This window comes from Misgurnus anguillicaudatus, chromosome 11 (assembly GCF_027580225.2).
Source record: "Misgurnus anguillicaudatus chromosome 11, ASM2758022v2, whole genome shotgun sequence".
Taxonomy (NCBI): domain Eukaryota; kingdom Metazoa; phylum Chordata; class Actinopteri; order Cypriniformes; family Cobitidae; genus Misgurnus; species Misgurnus anguillicaudatus.
The window spans coordinates 4,312,221-4,332,033 of NC_073347.2; the positions used below are offsets into that span (position 1 = coordinate 4,312,221).

The 19,813-nt window shown below is 36.3% G+C and overlaps 1 protein-coding gene across 2 annotated transcripts; it reads left to right on the forward strand.

The window, feature by feature from the left end:
• Positions 1–2,303: 2,303 nt before the first annotated feature.
• LOC129416404 (membrane-spanning 4-domains subfamily A member 8) lies at positions 2,304–17,084 on the forward strand. Of its 2 annotated transcripts, none has more exons than XM_073872875.1 (7): positions 2,304–2,418; positions 9,791–9,916; positions 10,901–11,008; positions 14,912–14,968; positions 15,092–15,244; positions 15,358–15,471; positions 16,517–17,084. In XM_073872875.1, exons 2-7 carry the CDS (start codon positions 9,809–9,811, stop codon positions 16,553–16,555), a joined length of 579 nt encoding a protein of 192 aa, XP_073728976.1. In that variant the 5' UTR covers positions 2,304–2,418; positions 9,791–9,808; the 3' UTR covers positions 16,556–17,084. The 2 variants fall into 2 exon arrangements, with proteins under 2 accessions (XP_073728976.1, XP_073728975.1); XM_073872874.1 differs by having other exon boundaries at positions 2,306–2,418; positions 9,807–9,916.
• The last annotated feature ends 2,729 nt before the right edge of the window (positions 17,085–19,813 follow it).

Sequence of the window (19,813 nt, forward strand, 5' to 3'; positions counted from 1 at the left end):
CCTTCCTCTCACAATCAATTAAGAAATCCAACCTCTACCAGTGCATTACTATCAAGTCAACTCTGAACCCCTGGTGGAAAACAAATCAAATCACAAAATCATCATTAGAATTAAACAAGTTTACCCCACTTTGGCACAACCCAGAATTCATGATTCAAAATAAACCTCTTTTTTCCCGACATGGCCACAAAAGGAATCACACATCTTCACCATCTTTTTGAGAACCTCCACTTCATGTCATTTGACACACTTGCACAGAAATATGGGGTTGGGAAAGAACAATTCCTTTAATATTGACAACTTAGACTTAGAATTAAACACAAAACCAGACTTATCAACAACACATTACAACCATCTCAACTTATAGAAGAACTTATGAAAATTAATAACTTCAAAAAATTAACCTCCCAGCTATACACTATGATTTCCAACCATAACACAACAGTAACACTCCCAACAACCAAGTGGGAAACCGACTTGGCCTTCTCTTCCAACCCTGAGTACTGGGAACAAATCTGCAGGAACATATTTTTCATGACCAATAACACAAACCTGCAGCTCATACAATATAAAGTCATTCACAGAACTCACATCACCCAAAGTAAAATGTTCAAAATGGGTCTACACAACACCAATATTTGTTCACAATGCACTTTAGGTAGCATAAATGACTATTTACACGCCATGTGGCAGTGCCAACCAGTTCAATCATTTTGGGTTACAGTCACTGAGACACTATCCATCTCCTGAGTCACAGAATCCCATTATCTCCAACACTCTGTCTCATTTTTCTGAAATCCATATCCCGCAAAAATACAGGAATCCGTTGCTCGTCTCTGTCGCTAAGAAAGTAGTTCTCCAAAACTGGAAATCAAAGAAATCTTGCAACATCAATCATTGGATAAATTTAATTTCAGAACACATTTCAATAGAGAAATACAATGCACACAGAAGGAAGCAGATATCAGCCTTTGAAGACACCTGGACCCCATTTTTATAATTTCTTAACACACAAAAAACAGCTACAAGCCGTGTACATTACCAGTCACACATCTCCCTCTTCTGTTATGTAAGTTTATTTATTTTCTTCCATAGGCACACACGATTTATACTTATGCATAACATGTTTTTCAAACCCCCTAAAATTCCTTAACTGTGACTAACGAATGTGAACCTCAAGATCATTCTACTCAACCAGCAATAATACGTTCTAAATAGTGCTTCTGTAGTAACATGGCGGCACAAAATGGCGACTTCCATGTAAGGGGATAAAAACATCTCATTGTAAGGTAATAAAAACATAACGGTGCATTATGAAGGTCTTTATACACCCCTGATCATAATAATATTTTGCATTTATGTCAAGAGACTCTTCTAAAAATTACACACTGCACCTTTAAGGGTGAGTAAATTTTGGTGTTATTTTGATATTTGGCTGGAGTATCGCTTTAACGTTCCTTAACGTGATATCAAAAATAGAGAATCTTCTGTAGAGAATATTAATTTAAAATATGAGATATGTTGCTGATATGTTGTATATATACTGAGTCATTTGAGCTATCTAATGCCAAGAATTAGCAAAGGAGGTTGTATGATTCTTTGGTTCCTATTTTGAAAGTTTGATGAATTGTGCATAATGACATTTGCAAACTCATAGATTCTTATTTTAATAATATATTCTCCGGCACAGCTTTCAAAGCTGAAACTCATCAAATCACAATTTGTATTAAGTGCTTTTCGTGTTTATTAAAATATCTTTATAAAAGTTAAAGTAGGGAGTGTTCCCTGTTTTTCATGGAAGGTGGTGGGGATGGTTTAGGTGGGATTGGGGGGCACTGAAGGGGTGTTTGACCAAGGCATCATACAAGCTTGAATTGCAAACACATCTTAAGACAACAGAACTGTAAGACTGTGGTCAGTACAGAAGCATCATCATTTTATAGAACTCAGCATTAGTTGTGTGGAATGCTTCTTTGTGAAACTGAGTATTTCTAGCACTGGGTTTGGTGAAGCAGAATGAGAAGCATCTGGTTCCAATTAGTCACGTGAGCCAGCTGTTGTCTTTTGGGAGTTCTTAAGAGCCGCTTGTTCTGCTTCTTTATTTAAAGTTGCACTCACATCTGTCTTACAATCCCTGTTTTCTTCTTGTCAAGTTTTAAAAAACACACATTTAAAAGCATACCTTAAAGCTTTAAAATCAAAGTGTTTCAAGGAAAAACCCAAAGCTTCACAGTGTGGTTGTACCCTTTTCTTCTCTCTATAATGTTGGCTTTGTTTCTGTGTATGGGACTGAGCTGACCTTTTTCCCAAACATCCTGTAGTGACGCCCCATCCCTCCCTCGTTCTCATGTGTCTGTTTCCTGTTCTTGCACAATTCTCTGGTTTTCCTCTTCGTGGCTCTTCCACAGATACATTAAGGTATTTGATAACATTCACATTTATTGTTTGTTAAATCGCTTATTTTAATGATCAGAATACCCATATTAATGTTATTATCTCCTCATCTGAGTTTCAGTTTATTTATTTTACATAGGCTCATGCTTGGACAAAGTGATCATTGCTGTGAATGTGATTCGTGCTTTAGTGGTGTTGTAATCATTGCTGTGACTGTGATTTGTGCTGCTCCAGTGATGTTGTGATAATTGCTGTCAGGGATGTGCACACACATTTTGAGGGGCAGGGGCATAAGTGGAAAAATAGCACTTATCATCAAAATTTTACAAATGTCATGACATGAAAGAGTGTAACAATACACAGGAGTCACAGTTCGGTAAAAACCTCGGTTCAGGGATCAAGGTTCAGTTTAACGGAATAAAGCAACAAATACCAAATGCTAAAGGTCTTTTCATTTAATTTGAACAGATAGTAAGTGCAAATGATTGTTTTTCCATCTAGCGGCCTTTAGTCCTCTGAGATATAACATACAGCCTTCTTTAGTGTATTAAGCATTAATGTAAATTCATTCTTGCATATAGACGGTTTCAGCTGTAACAACATAAACAAACGGCTTTCATGGAACACACGTAACTTCCGGTATACTCCGCTAAGAATCAATAACAACAAAATCCTTTTAGAGTAGTTTATATTCTGATAACAAGGAAATAAACAACAAGTAGACTACCTTAGTTCATATTTCGTAGAAACCCTGAGGACCCAGTCCCGGGTACAAAATTTAGTATTTTGACTCAATATAAAATATTCTTTTAATCTTTAATGGTCCGTCATGGACCCCAGTAACACATATGAGATACTGTTTGAAAGCTTAGAGTCTCTACTTTCGGCAGATATGCATCACTTTGAGAAATCTTTTACTGTAAGAAAGTTATTTACACTTAATTTACACTATCACCTCCCCATAATTTTGTATATGATTTAATATTCACATATTTCATATTTTTCAAGTATGACAAACATGGGCAAGTCTTATATCAAATGAAAGCTCTCATTCTCAGGAATAAGGCAACAGCGTTATTTTTGTTCTATTATCAACACATATCCAACAATAGTTGAATGAATAATAAGGTAAAAAATCGACTTTTGTAAACATATGGGAAAATTGAGCATGAACTGCCTCAGATAGCACAGATAGCCACAAATGATACACCATCTTTTCTCTTAGGTCCTACTCTAAAAAATGAGTCCATTCACAGCATTTTCTTTGGTTGTGTGCATAAATAATCCCTTGCTTTTTATTATATGTGCAAAACAAAAAATTAATATTTATATGAAAAATGTATTTTCGCACACTTCAGTAAAATGAGAATAACTTTTGAATGCGACATGCTAAAGAGATCATTCTTTTTTTGGGTGTTTACTAGGGCTGGGTATTGTTAGGAATTTCACAATTCGATTCAATTTCGATTCTTGAGGCTTCGATTCAATTCGATTCGATTCAATTCAATATTGATTTACTTGCTTTGATATCGATTCAATTATAAGTAAATACACAAGCAATTAAGTACCCGAGTATATTTTTAAATAATGTGTGTAGTATTACTAATGTTTGATCACGTTGATGGTGCAGGCTTGAAAGAAGTGCTGCTGTTTGCCATCTTTGATCTTTCTGTTTTGATAAAGCGCGTCTTTAACAACGCTGAACGCTCTCACTAGAGTGTTGCCCACAGCGCCGCCACTGGCCGGGGGGGGCTGAATCGATTCATAGGATTTGATGAATCGATCTTGAATCGAGAAAGAAATAATTGCAATGCATTGATGAATCGATATTTTTACCCAGCCCTAGTGTTTACTGTCTGCTGCTGCTAACAACCAGAACTGTCTTCAGTCTGCTAGAGCACCCAGAACCAGAGTTATACACTATTAAAGGCAGTATTTACAACATAAAAAAAAGAAAATTTGGTGTTTCATCGTATGAAAAACAACATAAATAACAATATTTGTCACAAACAGCAGCTTTTTATGTAACTTCAAAGGGTTTCTTTAAAATGATATAAAGAAATTGTATTTATTCCACTGTATGTGCTTATGGGAGCACTTCAAATATTTTTAGGTGGAAATTAAATACAAAAAGGGTATTATTCCTCCCATCAGTTGGAGTAAAATAACTTTTTCAGAGATTATGATAGATAAAAAATTCCTTTTTCCTCTGTAAGCTGGCAATTGCTGGAATCAAACAAAACTGTCTGCAGGGAGCTGAGGCACCCAGGGCCAGAGGTATATACTTTCAAATAAAAACTTTAGAAAAAAACCATCAAAAAGCGCCTATTTATTTTTGTGTTTATTAGAGGACTGACAACACATACAACCATGTTTAGCACTTTCAACAGTGTTTTATGTAATTTCAAAGGGTTTCCTTTAAAATGATACCAAACATTTGTATGTAAACCTCTGCATGTGGGTATGGGAAGCTTTTGAAATTGGGTAGGCCAAGTCCAGGCGAAAATTCCCAAAATAGCTTCAGGGTGGAAGAAGTTAAGCGTATAAAAAATGACACTGAGATAACGTTGCTGTTTAAAATGTGTACTATAATGTGAAGAGTTTTGTTGCAAAACGAGATAAATCCATTTTTTAACATTTTTGTCAAAACATGTTTATTATTATCTAATCATGTTATTATTTTGTTTTATGGTGCTACTTAGCTGTATTTTTTAAGTTATGTAGGTTTAAATCAAAACAAACCAACTGCAGTTCAATTGAAATTAATTGGAATGCACAACCAAAAAACAAGATTTCTGAACAATTAAAAAAACGGTGGTTATCTCGTTTTGCAATGAAACTCTTCATGTATACAATGTTCACTATAAACCGGCTGCCAAACCTCCCCTCACATAGTGGTGATTCATGATCGCCGTCTCCCCTTGTCTTTAGGAAACCAAAACATTTGTTATTTTCGACGAGGTATTTGTCCCAGAGTTCATTTTAGCCACTAGTCAGACCAGAAACAAACAGAGACCGGAAGGAATGTTCTGACCAGACGCGTAACCGCTACAACGCACGTTTGTCAGATGAAACCATTTATAGACGGTTTCAGCAGTAACAACATAAACAAATGGCTTTCATGGAACACACATAACTTCCGGTAAACTCCGTTAAGAATCAATAACAGCAAAGTCCTTTTAGAGTAGTTTATTTCTGAAAACAAGCAAAATAAATAACAAGTAGATTACCCTAGTTCATTTTCATAGCGTATAATAAACGACACTGAGCAAACATTGCTGTGTAAAATGTGTACTATGATGTATACAATGTTCAATACAGATTGGCTGCCAAACCTCCCTTCACATAGTGGTGATCCATGATCGCTGTTCAGTTTAGCCACTAGTCAAACCATTAAACAAACAGATACCAGAAGTAAAGTTCTGACCACACTGTTAGACATTTTCAAGGATTTTTACAGTAACCTACTGGCAACACTGTTGCCAGTAGGCTACTGTAAATAAGATTTACAGTTCTAAACTGTATTTCCATTTTACAGTATTTAAATGCTACTGTAAATATGTAATACAGTGTGCTACTGTAAAAAACCCAGGTTTACAGTATACTACTGTATACTATACTACTATTCTTTTTATTTTTTATACATTCATTTTTATTATATTTAAATTAGCTATAATTTTTAGATAAAATTAATTTTTACATTTTAACCTACAGATACTGCTAACATTTAATTCAAAGAGACAATTTCAAATATTGAAGCCTTTATTTAAAACAATACAAATACTTTAAGTTGTGTGAAATTACATTTAAAACATACACATTTCAAATCATTTGCAGTAATACATTTAAAATAACACAAATTATAACCATAAATACGTATAACACTGATTACAGGTTTAGTTAATCAAAAAATTATAATTTTATAATTTAAACAATGATTTTCTTTGGTTTTCCAGTTACAATGGGAGTAGTCTGTGACCGCATTATGGCTCCACATTATACGTGCTATATATTTCAAGTGTCCCAAAGACATACAAAAAGGGGTGATGAAAATATAATCCATATAATCAATTTTGACCCGTCATTTCTCTAAATGAGTAATGCAAGTAAACAGCTATACCTGATGGATAGGATGCTCACAGTCATGTTTACTGTCAGGGCTGCAACAACCAGGATATACCAACAAAATATACACATCAGGAAGAATGTGTAGATGCAGTATTTGGAGAGTCTTTGACATAGGACTTCACACGCAATCATGTCTGCCTTTAGACGACTTTAAATTATGTCAAGTTACATGGAGTTATGCTATAATGATTTGGTGTTATACATTTTGCATCCTACTTTTGAAGCTAGAGAGGTGATCATGATCCACTACCACTGTAACCAGAAAACCCATAACACCACAAAATCAGCATCATAATAGCAAAATTAAAATTTTTGTGACCCTTTTATTTAGTCTAGTTAAGTTCTCTTAAAATAGAACTGGTTTAAAATGAAACAATGACTGTCTGTCTTTACATTTATCTTCACATTTACAGAAAAAGGCAAATAACATACAGTGCAATGCATTACATTTTTTATCAGCATGTGCATTCCCTTGTTTGAACCCATGGCGTTTTATGATGCTAACACAATGCTCAACCACAGAGAAAGGTTCTAAGAACGTTCCTTGAAAGTTCCCAAAGTTCCCAATAACGTTATGAATTTTTTTGCTAGTAATGATAAAAAACATTACATTCCATTATTTACAAACTGTTGTAAAAGATTATTTCTTAATGTTCTGTTAAAATATTGCATATAAACATTCATAAAATATACTAAACATGTGTTTTAAACATTGTGAGTACATTTAAACATGACATTGTCTGAAAATAAAATGTAACATTCCTCTAACATTCGCACAATCAAGAAACATTCCTAAACAATTTAAAACTGGACACTTTTATGTTTGCTTAACATTATTGGGACCTTTGGGAACGTTGTTAGAACTTAGAATTAGAACTTAGAACTAGAGGAGATATACTCTTTAGCCTTTACTTACAGTAAATACAGTAAATGTACTTACCAACTTACAGTTCTGAATGCACATCAAAATGAATTGTCATAGGAAATAATACAGCAGCTTCAAAAAAATACCAAACTTCTGGTATAAAATAATCAGTCTTGGTATAAAATAATCCTGTGAGTCCTGTAAGCAGAAGAAAGATGGTCATAATTATTTTGAACCACAGTTTTTACAGTACTGTTTGTTACAGCTGTTAGTTAATTAGGGAGACCTAACTAACCCATGCAGCACATACTGTATCTTTTTGAGAAGTGTCTCACCTAATACAAGTTGTTTCACTCAAACTCTGTGAGGTGGTGAAGAAAGGATGGATATTCTGTTGTCCTCTTCATCCTCACTTGTCTCTCATTCTAGTTCTTGCAGTGTTTTTTGTTTCATCCTCCTTAACTTATCCTCCCAAAGAATTTTAGACAGCAGAATAAATGCAGGGAAAAAAGGACATATTTAACACATTTAACACATGATGCTAAACACTCATATTTTTCAGTAAATACTGTTTTGAAATGATAACCAGAGTAGATGTACTCTACTCGAATCACTCCACCATGGCCACAGGTCTGTGTGTTAGGACACTGGGACGTGGTTTTCTGATCAAGGCTGAATATTTACTGTACAGCTACCTTGGCCTCAAAAGCAATTTAATACAAAACTAAAACACAATTTAAAACTTTATTTTATGCAAATTAGGTTTCAGCCTTTACGTTTAAACATATTCACATTTAAAATATAATGTTTTAACGATTGGCCACCACACACACATAACATACGCTCATATGTTGAAGTCGTTTGTAAAACTAAATGTTAAGCAAACTCTTATTATGTTCAAATGGGACTTTCTAAAATGCTTAACGTAGTTTAACGAATTTGAAAGATAACATTTAGTTATACACCTTATTAATAACGCATAACGTTAATTTATGTAACAGGTAAAGCCAAGCGGATGAGAATATAAACACAACGTGGTAACTTACACATTAAGGGTTTTCCTCCCAGCAAAATGTAATTTAGGGTACTTTTTTAAATATGCTTTTATATTAATAAATTATTCTCTCAGGTAACGTTATATCCTAGATCTGATCTTTTCATATCATTGACGTATACATTAGGCTACGTTAAGCATTTCTTCATAATAGTTTTATATAAGGAAAACACTAGCGTGTAATTTAACGCACCGCGCGTGCTCGTAGGCTTGCATACACATAGTATGATTTATTAATTAGGTTTATACTGACTTTGGTAAACTAATATTACCGTTATACGTCAAGCAACGCGTCCGGTTAAAGGTTTTAAAATGTCCCGTTCGGTAAACAACAACCGCGGGTCTGATAATAAATAACTTATATAGATTATTTACCTTGCTGGTCTTTTTTCATTCCCTCCTCTCGTGTATCTTCAACTGAAAAGCGCCGCTGTGCTGTCCCAGGGAAAGTCTTGTTTGAAAACTCTTCTGTTTATGTGCACACCTGAAATCGGTCCTCTGAACACCTGTGCTGCTACATGGTTCCTTAGCTAAAATAAGTCAACGCCTGTGTGTATACAATTGTCAAAAATGATGATTTTGAGAAAAATAAAATAAGGATTTGTGTGAATAAGGAAAATACCGCCAAAAGACTGTTAGAAAATATACAGTAGCATACAGCAATTTTCAAAAATACAGTAAAATACTGTATATGATGTATGATGTCACAGAAAATTCCCAAAATGCAACGCGAATTACAGTTATGTACTGTATAAATAGTTTACAGTATAATACTGGGTGATATACAGTAAATAACTGTAAAAATTACAGAAATGTCTAACAGTGCAGACCGGTAACTGCGACAATGCATGTGAGTCCGATGAAACTGTCTATAGGCCATTTTCTTTTTTTGTAGAGCTGATTAAAAACAAATCAAATCTTTTATATCTATACAGGCATCTCTATGATCCATCAATGCAAATCAATGGATAGACCCTTTACGGCCCTTTATCAGCACATGACATCAATGTAATGCAAGAGTGATTGTGCAATGAGCTTTTGAATGGCTCTCGCAGAATTTTGATGTTATAGGTCGATTGATCTGTGTAGTGCTGCATCCAGTCGAACACAGGTGAACACTGCAAGCACCATGACGTCTGCTCAGTGGCGGTTAAGGAAGAATACATATATGTTCAAGAGAGCACTTTCTCTCGTGGAAGAAAAGGGCAGGTGCTCAAGCCCCCTGTCATGTCTATGTGTGTGCGCGTGCCTGATTGCTGTGACTGTGATTTATGCTACTTCAGTGATGTTGTGTTCAATGCCGTGACTGTGATTTGTGCTCCAGTGATGTTGTGATCATTGCATTGCAGTCAATTTGTCCTCTAGTGATGATGGATGATCCTCCAACAAGAGTCCCAGCTGAGCCCATCACCACTGTGACCGGTGGCAATAAGCCTTTGCATCGCTTCCTTAGAGGAGAACCCAAGACTATTGGAGTAAGACACTAAACATGCTTTACTTTTCACTGTTTTCCTTTTAAATTAGAGAAGCTCTTTAATCCTCAACAAATAGTTTGTCTTGGCTATAATACACATAAAAGTATAATGCTTACTGTATGTAATAAAGTATATGGGAAACTGGGGCTAGTTCTTACATTTGTATTGGAAGTAATATTTTTCAGGGTGCGAATAAACTGATCACAAAATACCAAAGATACAGTTAGCTTAACATAACTGTCATACATAAAGGCCACCCATCCTACAGGTATTTGCTCCTGGTGGCTCCTTGCTTGTGGGGCTCAGTAAGTTCGCGAATTAATGATAGACTATAGACCGTTTCAGCAGCAACAACATAAACAAGCGGCTGCCGCGGTCCACACGTAACTTCCGGTAAACTCCGCTAAGAATAAATAACAACAAAGTTCTTTAAATGTAGTTTATTTATATAACATGCAAAAAACAACACATAGATTACCTAGGAAACCAAAACATTTGTTATTTTCGATGAGGCATTTGTTCAAGAGATCTTTAGCAACTAGTCAGACCTTAATAAAAAAAATGAAACCGGAAGTAAGGTTCGGTTCCAGACGTGTATCACGTGCGTACGATGAAACGGTCTATAGTATGGTAGTATGTGGTTTCGGATTCAGCCACTGTCTGGGAAACCGCTTCTGAGTGTAAAAATCCATTTCATGGTTAGTCAAGACTACATAGGAATTTAAAACATTAATGTGCTATTAATCTTTTTACATCACCTTCTTGGCGTTTTCTGCTTCAGATGGATAGCTTTAAATCATATATTAAGACGCATGTCGATATGTGCATCAACTAGGCTACATGCGGGGCTGCACAAACTGACTGACAACTGGAATATAAGTATTGTGTGATCAGAGTGCTTGTTGTGATTTTGAAATGGCTCCCACGGCACAATGATTTGATATTTCATACAAGTTTTGTCCATTCTCTTTACATTTGTTTCAGATTGTGTTGGTGATCATGGGCATATGTCTCATCATGTTTGGAATTCCTGTACACACGACTTTGTACAGTTCAGTAGATGCATTGAGCCCATTCTGGCTTGGCATTCTGGTATGATAACTTGCACATTCTCTTTTGAAATAAAATCATATATGTGTGTGTGTGTGTGTGTGTGTGTGTGTGTGTGTGTGTGTGTGTGTGTGTGTGTGTGTGTGTGTGTGTGCGCGTGATTTTTTGACCCTTGGTGTAGAGCTACATAAGGGTAAACATACTCTGCCACACTAGAGCAGTGGTTTTCAAACCCTGGGTCGCGGAAATTAAAAACTGGGTTGCCAGAAAGATTTCAGAAAAATTTTACTAAAATAATTTATTCAATTTTATTATAAAAACAATAATAATAACAACCTACTTGAATAAAAGCACAGTAAAAAATATCTTTTAAATACACGAAACAAAAAAATACTCCACCACTGTGTCACATGACCCATGTGCTTGCGCAGCTTACTGTATTAAATTGCGCGCGGGGTCACAGCCATTTCCCCCCTTGAAATGATGCAAGGGGAAATAAAATCTAAAAAAAATTAAAAAGGTCTGATTTTAACAAATATATATTTTACATGTATTTGATTGGTTTGTCGATAGTGAGCGCGCCACCGCTTGGTTGAGTTTTGACGTGAGACTGACACGTTGTGGTTCTGCTGTTATCTTTGAACTATTTTCGCTGCTAAAACAACAAAAACAGTCAACATTTCGTCTAAAATGTAAGTGACTAAATATGAAATACTTGTTTAGTGAACTGTCATATGAAATCTGTAAATTTTCAACCGTGATGTGATGCTGCTTAACTGTATCATGTTATTAAAAACTCCACATTTTTAACGCAGTATGTTAAACCCACTTTGTTAACACAGTGTAAACTCACTTTGTGTTTGCTGTGCTTATTTGCTTAACTTAACGTTATTACATTATGCACTTTCGGTCGCTATTGATACTAAAGGATGAATCATTATCGTGTTTTGGTGATTGTTATTGACGTTTTAATCTTACTTGTCCCTGATAAGCGGACAAGTGTTGATGTAGAGCCCTGCGACGTGTTTTTAGACTGCTTTGGTAGGTACAGGCTAGGTCCAATCTTTACGACCCCTCCGTTGTATTGCGTGTGTCAGTTCCTCTTCGTTTTTTGTCCATTATCATAATTAATGATATTATGCATTGCAGTGAGGTTGGTCTCATTTGTGCCCCTCTGAAAAAATGAAATGCCCGTCCGTGAATTTGTGTCTGGCGTCGGGTCTGCTCATTAGGTAAGATATGTACATACAGACGCGCGTGTGCACGTTTCACCGGTCTCACTCCATTCTGACGGCGTTCGGCCCCGCCCTGCTTCATGCTACTGCGATAGTGGGGGGGGGGGGGGGGTAGAGTGTGGGTCGCATAATCTTTATTTTTTTAAATTAGGGTCGCTCCTAAAAGAGTTTGAAAACCACTGCACTAGAGTATGTTTACCCTTATGTAGCTCTACACCAAGGGTCTCAAAATTGTCTCTCATAAGAGGGCTATGTTAACTTTCAAAAAAATCTTTCTGTAAATGCACTGTTTAAATTCTTTTATTTTACATATGCATTGGTGTGAAAAAGTGTTGGCCCCCTTCCAGATTTTTTTTTTGCATGTTTGTCACACTTTAATGTTTCAGATCATGAAACAAAGGTAAATATTAATCAAAGATAACACAAGTAAACACAACATGCAGTTTTTATTATGAAGGGAAAAAAATCCAAACACACATGGCCTTGTGTGAAAAAATGCTTACCCCCTAAACCTAATAACTGGTTGGGCCACCCTTAGCATCTTTGCAGAATTGTTGTAATTCAGCCACATTGGAGGGTTTTTGAGCATGAACCGCCTTTTTAAGATCATGCCACAGCATCTCAATAGAATTGAGGTCAGGACTTTGACAAGGCCACTTTTTCTTCAGCCATTCAGTGGTGGACTTGCTGGTGTGTTTTGGATCATTGTCCTGCTGTTGCATCCAAGTTTGCTTCAGCTTGAGGTCACAAACAAATTGCCAGACATTGTCCTTTAGGATTTTTCCAAAGTTCAACATTTGTCTCGTCAGTCCACAGAGTACATCCCCAAAAGACTCAGGGATCATCAAGATGTTTTCTGGCCAAACTGAGATGAGCCTTTGTTCTTTTTGATAAGCAGCCGTTTTCGTCTCGGAACTCTGCCATGCAGACCATTTTTTCCTAGTCTCTTTCTTATGGTGAAGTCATGAACACTGACCTTAACTGAGGCAACTGAGACCTGCAGTTCTTTGGATGTTGTTTTTGTGGCCTCTTGGATGAGTCGTTGCTGTGCTCTTGGGGTTATTTTGGTCAGCCATACACTACTGGGAAGGTTTACTACTGTTCCATGTTTTCGTTATTTGTGGATAATGGCTCTCACTGTGGTTGGCTGGAGTTTCCAGACTGATAGGTCTCAATTACATTCTTTCTCATTTGTTTCTGAATTTCTTTGGATCTCAACATGACGTGAAGAGGGTCTTTTTGTCTAATTCACTTCAGGCAGGTCTTATTTAAGTGATTTCTTAATTGCGAACAGATGTAGCAGTAATCAGGTCTGGGTGTAGCTAGAGATACTAAACTCAGGTGTGATAAACAACAGTTAAGTTATGTTTTAACGGAGGGTGATTTTGTTTCATTTTAAAACTGCATGTTGTGCTTACTTGTGTTATCTTTAATAAATATTATAGTATTAATTATAGTAATATATGGAAAAATTATAATAAATACATTATTAAAGTGATGCTGAAAATGACTATTCAATGTTACATGCTAGTTGGACAGAAATATTAATATTACTGCTGTATGTGTAATTGCATAGCAAGCTACATAATGATATATTAGATATACTACATTATATACATATTATACATATGAACGAGATAAGTAACATAGCTGTATAAATTTATCTTTTGCATGTTTCTCATCATTCCTCTTTTTCTGACCTGGGCACTTGATTGCTTAAACCTGTTTTTCATCTGTAGTGTGCCGCAGGGATGATGTATTTTGTAGGATAATCCGGAAGTTAACGGGACACTGTTTCCCTCGAAAAACGGCACATATTTGTTTCCTATAGACTTTGTTTAACAAAAGTTTATGTCACTTACACGTTTTGACCAACAAGTTCATCTTCATAGATGAACACAACTTTTATGAATTTTGCATGCATTTTGTATTCATAAAACCCAATATTCCTCATCTAGGCGAGCCTGGCTCATGGTTGCTTAGCAACAGAAGATGCCACAGGAGCGCAACCTCCCGAGCGCTTTAGAAAGAAGAAGCGGCTTGACTCGCATTTAACACTCGTTTTTAGACATGACATGTGAACGGCCCCTTAAAAGTTGAGGTAACTTATCAAACAAATATTAAACCAAGACAATAAAAATCTTTCTGCGGGAAGAGGAAAGATGGCCCGGAAATGACCCGTGGGATGGCAGTTTGAGACCACTGCTCTACACAGACCAGTCAGCATATTGCAAGACCAGTGCTTACTAATCATTGGCCAATCGCTCTGTAGGCTACAGCGCTGCATGAAATCAAACATCTTTTGACTAATCATCATGGACTAATTGGAAAGGTGTGGGAATTACAATTACAAGTTACTATAAGTCACCCTCAGTGTAATCTGTCAAAATGACCAAGGGCCTTCAGTTTTTCTGTCACTGCTAAAAAAAACGGTCAAATACAGATCCACGCACAATGTAACAGAAGGTATTTTTATAAAACTTTTTTGTTTGTTTATTTTGGTTTCATATTAAGTAAATTTTAAGTAATTTTTGAATAATTTTAGGTTAAATAAATGAATGGGTTTTTTTTGTTAGAAGGACCCCAAAGTGTCAGCAGTAGTAGAATACAGCTATGCAACATAAAGATCGATTGCCTACCTGTGCACTGTAGTGTTACAAATAGTAGTTCAGTGAAAAGATCATAACTGTGCTTTTATTTATTTTTACAGTTTATCACCTGTGGCATTCTGTATATAATGTCTGAAAACAACCCAACCAAAAAGATTGTAAGTAAAATCTGAATGCCAATTTGTTTTCTATTACAAACGACCTTAAAGTCTCTGTAAGGTCAATCTTTTATTGGAATTAAATATACTTTAATTTCTGTTTTTTGATTTTATGTCTTACAGATCACAGCTAGCTTTGCTGTCAGTATTGTCTCAGCCATTGGAGTGTTAGTTGCAGGCATAAACCTCATAAGAGCTTCTATTGACCTCCAGCACCAACACTGGTTTTATGATGGGAATGATACGGACAACTATTATTATGGAAGGCAACAATATGTATGTGTTTTAGAATAAACAAAACGCGATGCCTTACAGAAGACCAATGCATGATTGTGCATAATGAATATCATTTCACTATATGAGCAGGAAGTCTTTTTTTTTTGTTGCAGTTGTCTGTTGATGTCATGGAGCGAGTGTTCCTCTTTCACAGTCTGATAGGGGGCGTTCTGATTGTAACCATGATGTTCTTTGCCAGAGCTGCGTTACGCTCCAGTAGAACACGGGTAAATAAATAATCTCACGCTACTTTAATAACCCACCAAAGCCTCTCTGACTATGCTCAAATTCAGAATCTGTCCAGATACCTCAAGAACTTTTCACGTGTTCTCAACTGGTGGGTCAAAACCCAGAAATAGATCAGAGGTCAGTTTAGATAAAGCTATGTCACGACTGGCTCACAAGTAATAACGATTAGAGAAGACATGTACTGCTTTTTAACTCTATTAAAAGATTTATCTAACAAAGAAATAGTTAGCCAACCAAAGGTCAACAAAACAATATTACAAAAAGAAAATATTCTGTTCTAATGGAGAGAGTGAACACTAGGTGAGAGCAAAAGTGGCATCGGACACGCCCATTTAGACCATGCGCCGTGCGCTTTAGACAATACGCTTAGATCATTAAAATAGGGCCGATAACTCACATTATCGTTTACTTTGGGTCTTGTACCTTTTCAATATTGTTAACATGTACTAAACACACTTACACACCAAAGGAAATGAAAAACTGTGAAACGGACAATAGGTGCCCTTTGAGCAACAAACTTTGAAAACACAAAATTTATGTCACTGCCAATATTTTTTCCCTGACTGTATGTATGTATGTATGGTCCAGTGTTGAGAAGAAAAATAAGTTCTGGCCCTGCTGAAAAAACCAGCATACCAGCAAGACCAGCATATGTTGTGTTTTGGTGCTGGTTTGCTAGTGAACACCAGCCAAACCAGCATCAGCACCAGCATTAGCCCCAGCTAAACCAGCACCAAACCAGCATTAGCACCAGCATCCCATGCTGGTCATACCAGCATATGTTGTGTTTTGGTGCTGGTATGCTGGTGACCACCAGCTAAACCAGCATAGACTAGCATAATTCCCATGCTGGTCCATGCTGGTTTGATGCAGTTTTTTTCAGCAGGGGGGTCCTGCAAAACCAGTTGAGAACCTGACCTACAGTACAAAAAGGAAATCATTGGAGCACAAGAGAGGGTTTTTATTTCTTTATGGCATTTATGATTGGATCAATTGGTTAATAACCAACTTTTATACCTGCAGGCTGTTGTTGTTATGAGAAATCTGCCGTCAGTGGAGTAGACCAGACCAAACAAACCAAAACCATCGCAATGAGAATCTGAAGAACCACACTCATGTGCGATGTTAAATGTGTTAAACAATATTAAACTGTTGTTTATGTAAAATGTTTTTACAATGTGAACAAGAGAAACAACAGTATGTTGACAATGAAAATGTTTGGTAGAATTTGAATCCACACTGAAAGTGGTCAAATTAGCTGTTGTTTCAATAATTTACTAACAATGTGCATAACTCATAAGGTACAGTATATACATTTTATGTTTGTACTTTGTATTTTGTATGTGTGATAGTCTAGGAACGTTTTTATAACTGCATGAATGGCCAATTATATATTTTTATTTTTTAATAAACAAATTAAACACATTATGATTTGCTTAAAGGCCTGGCTGGAACAACATTTTTAAAGCCTGCTCATAATCATTTGTTAGACAACAAAGCTTTTTGAAAGATGTGTGTGTTAAAGAGCACCTATGTTGATAAAAACAACATTATTTGGTGTATTTGGTGTAATAAAAAGTGTTTGCATAGTTCATGGTTCAAAAAACCCAATATTTTCCACATACCATACATTATTGTTGCTCCTTTTTGCCCTCCCACCCTGAAACACGTTGATTATGTACAACGCAATTAGGAATGTAACAGATTGTAATATCAATTTGAAGAGTTTGGTTCCAAAATATTGTTTTGTGTATTTTAATTAATATCAATCAAACTGCAGTTGTATTTTCAACCAATTTTTAATTAATTTATTAAATGCTACGAATGCTATGAATACGCGTTGTTCTCTCACTCTGTCTCGTGCAGTGCATTAATCCTCGTGTTCATTCACATAAACTTCAGAGAAACATATTAAACAACATACTTGTATTGATGAAAGTGAACCGTCGCGTTGCTCTCTCTCTCTCTCTCTCTCTCTCTCTCTCTTGCACTAAGGTAATTAATCCTCATCTTCAACCTTTAGAAAGACGATTAAAACTACAAGTTATAAGATTGTAGACTACTGTTTGTGTTTGAGGGAATACAAACGGTCCGTTCTGTCAGTCATTCTTTCTCTCTGTCTCTTGCACTCATGTGGCCGCGTCATGGTTGGATAGTGCAGATGAAGGGGCGGTATCATTATAATAAGATCCCCTTACTACGTCATGGGGGGAGCGAAAGAAGAGATCAGATTCAGAGGCATCAAAACATACAGTGTTTTTAGTGTTGAGTAAAAGCGTCAATGTTTAAGTTGGGTAAGATCGCAACCCAGTTCCGATAGCGGAAATATAAATTTGAGGTGGAAACTCCTCAGGGAACGTTTTTTCTTTATTGATGAGATGACTCAACAATATTTATTGACATTTATCTGGATATCGCCATTAATTGTGCAATTGTAGACAAATTAAAAATATGATTAAAGACTGTGGTGTTTATTTTCATAAAGCAACAGTGGCGCAGTGATACTTATGTAATGCGGTCTGAACCGTGGGGTTACCGGGGTATTTTAACAAGACTTAGAACACTTTCAACCAATCAGAATGAAGAACAAGAATTGCCTGTTTTATAATCTCTCATTTATAACATGAAAAACACTGAAATTAATGATTTTATTGTTTTATTATTCTGTGCAAAAATGAACTTGGCTTGCTAAATCAACGTCTTTTTTTTTTTCATTTTATAGGCACATAATGGATTCTTATATCATTCATCAGGGTGGCACTCAAGCACACAAACTGAGTATATTTGTGATTGTATATTTATTCATTACACAGACTGATTTCAAATGTTTATTTCTTTTAATTTTGATTTCCTTCAACTAAAGAAAATCCCAAATTCAGTATCTCAAAACATTAGAATATTGTATAAAGATTCAATATTGAAGACACCTGGTGCCACACCCCCCCAAAAAAAAAAAAAAAACACCTGCAAAAGGCTTTAAATGGTCTCTGAGTCTAGTTCCGTAAGTTACACAATCATGGGGATGACTGCTGACTTGACAGTTGTCCAAAAGACAACAAGGCAGGCAAGACACAAAAGGCCATTGCAAAAGAGGCTGGCTGTTCACAGAGCTTTGTGTCCAAGCACATTAATAGAGAGGCAAAGGGAAGGAAAAGATGTGGTAGAAAAATATGTACAAACAATAGGTATAAATGCACCCTGGAGAGGATTGTGAAACAAAACCCATTAAAACATGTGGGGGAGATTCACAAAGAGTTTACTGCAGCTTCAAGAACCACTTCGCACAGACGTATGCAAGACATGGGTTTCAGCTGTCACGTTCCTTGTGTCAAGCCACTCTTGAACAACAGACAGCGTCAGAAGCGTCTGGGACTGGGCTGCTGCCGAGTGGTCCAAAGTTATGTTCTCTGATTAAAGTAAATTTAGCATTTCCTTTGGAAATCAGGTCCCAGGGTCTGGAAGAAGAGAGGAGATGCACACAATCCACATTGCTTGAGGTCCAGTGTAAAGTTTCCAGTCAGTGATGGTTTGGGGTGCCATGTCATCTGCTGGTGTTGGTCCGCTGTGTTTTCTGAGGTCCAAGGTCAACACAGCCGTAAACCAGGAAGTTTTAGAGCACTTCATGCTTCCTGCTGCTGACCAACTTTATGGAGATGCAGATATCATGTTCCAACAGGACTTGACACCTGCACACAGAGCCAAAGCTACTAGTACCTGGTTTAAGGACCATGGTATCCCTGTTCCTAAACTGAAATATATCAGTCTGTGTGTAATAAATGAATATAATACACGTTTCATTTAATTGTGTGAATGGAATTAGTGAAATAAAATGTTTTTTTGGTGATATTCTAATTAAATGACCAGCACCTGTACAAGTAATATATAAATTTAGAGGACATCCTACTGAAGGTCTGGGGGTTCTGGCTAGATCATAGAATACTGCTACAGCCTAAATATTGGGAAATGTTGGTGCTCATCCACACCATTTATGTAAGGGATTTAGCTTAAGGACTTTCATGCAACCGGGCACTGGCTAGGCAAGATTATGGAACTCGCTGCCCCTGGCACTTAGAACAATAACACCACATCAGGAATTCAAGCCTAATTTCAAAATGTATCTGTTTACCACTAGTCATAATGTATCTTTTTATTCTTCAGCTTTCTGTGTATAGAAATATATGAACTCCTGCGATGTGCAACTGCAATCACTTACGTTTTGGACTGTAGCAAATGCCTACTGCCTATTTCTATGTTCTCTAAAATTGTATAATGTTTGCTGTACAGTCTTTGTAAAGTGTCCTTTAGCAGGGAAACGGCGAA

Bases quoted from the DNA above. Each gene is read 5' to 3' on its own strand.
- LOC129416404 (XM_073872875.1), top strand. From the start codon at position 9,809: ATGATGGATGATCCTCCAACAAGAGTCCCAGCTGAGCCCATCACCACT. The intron at 9,917-10,900 runs GTAAGACACTAA...CATTTGTTTCAG, and splicing joins GAGAACCCAAGACTATTGGA to ATTGTGTTGGTGATCATGGG. The intron at 15,245-15,357 runs GTATGTGTTTTA...TTTTTGTTGCAG, and splicing joins ATTATGGAAGGCAACAATAT to TTGTCTGTTGATGTCATGGA.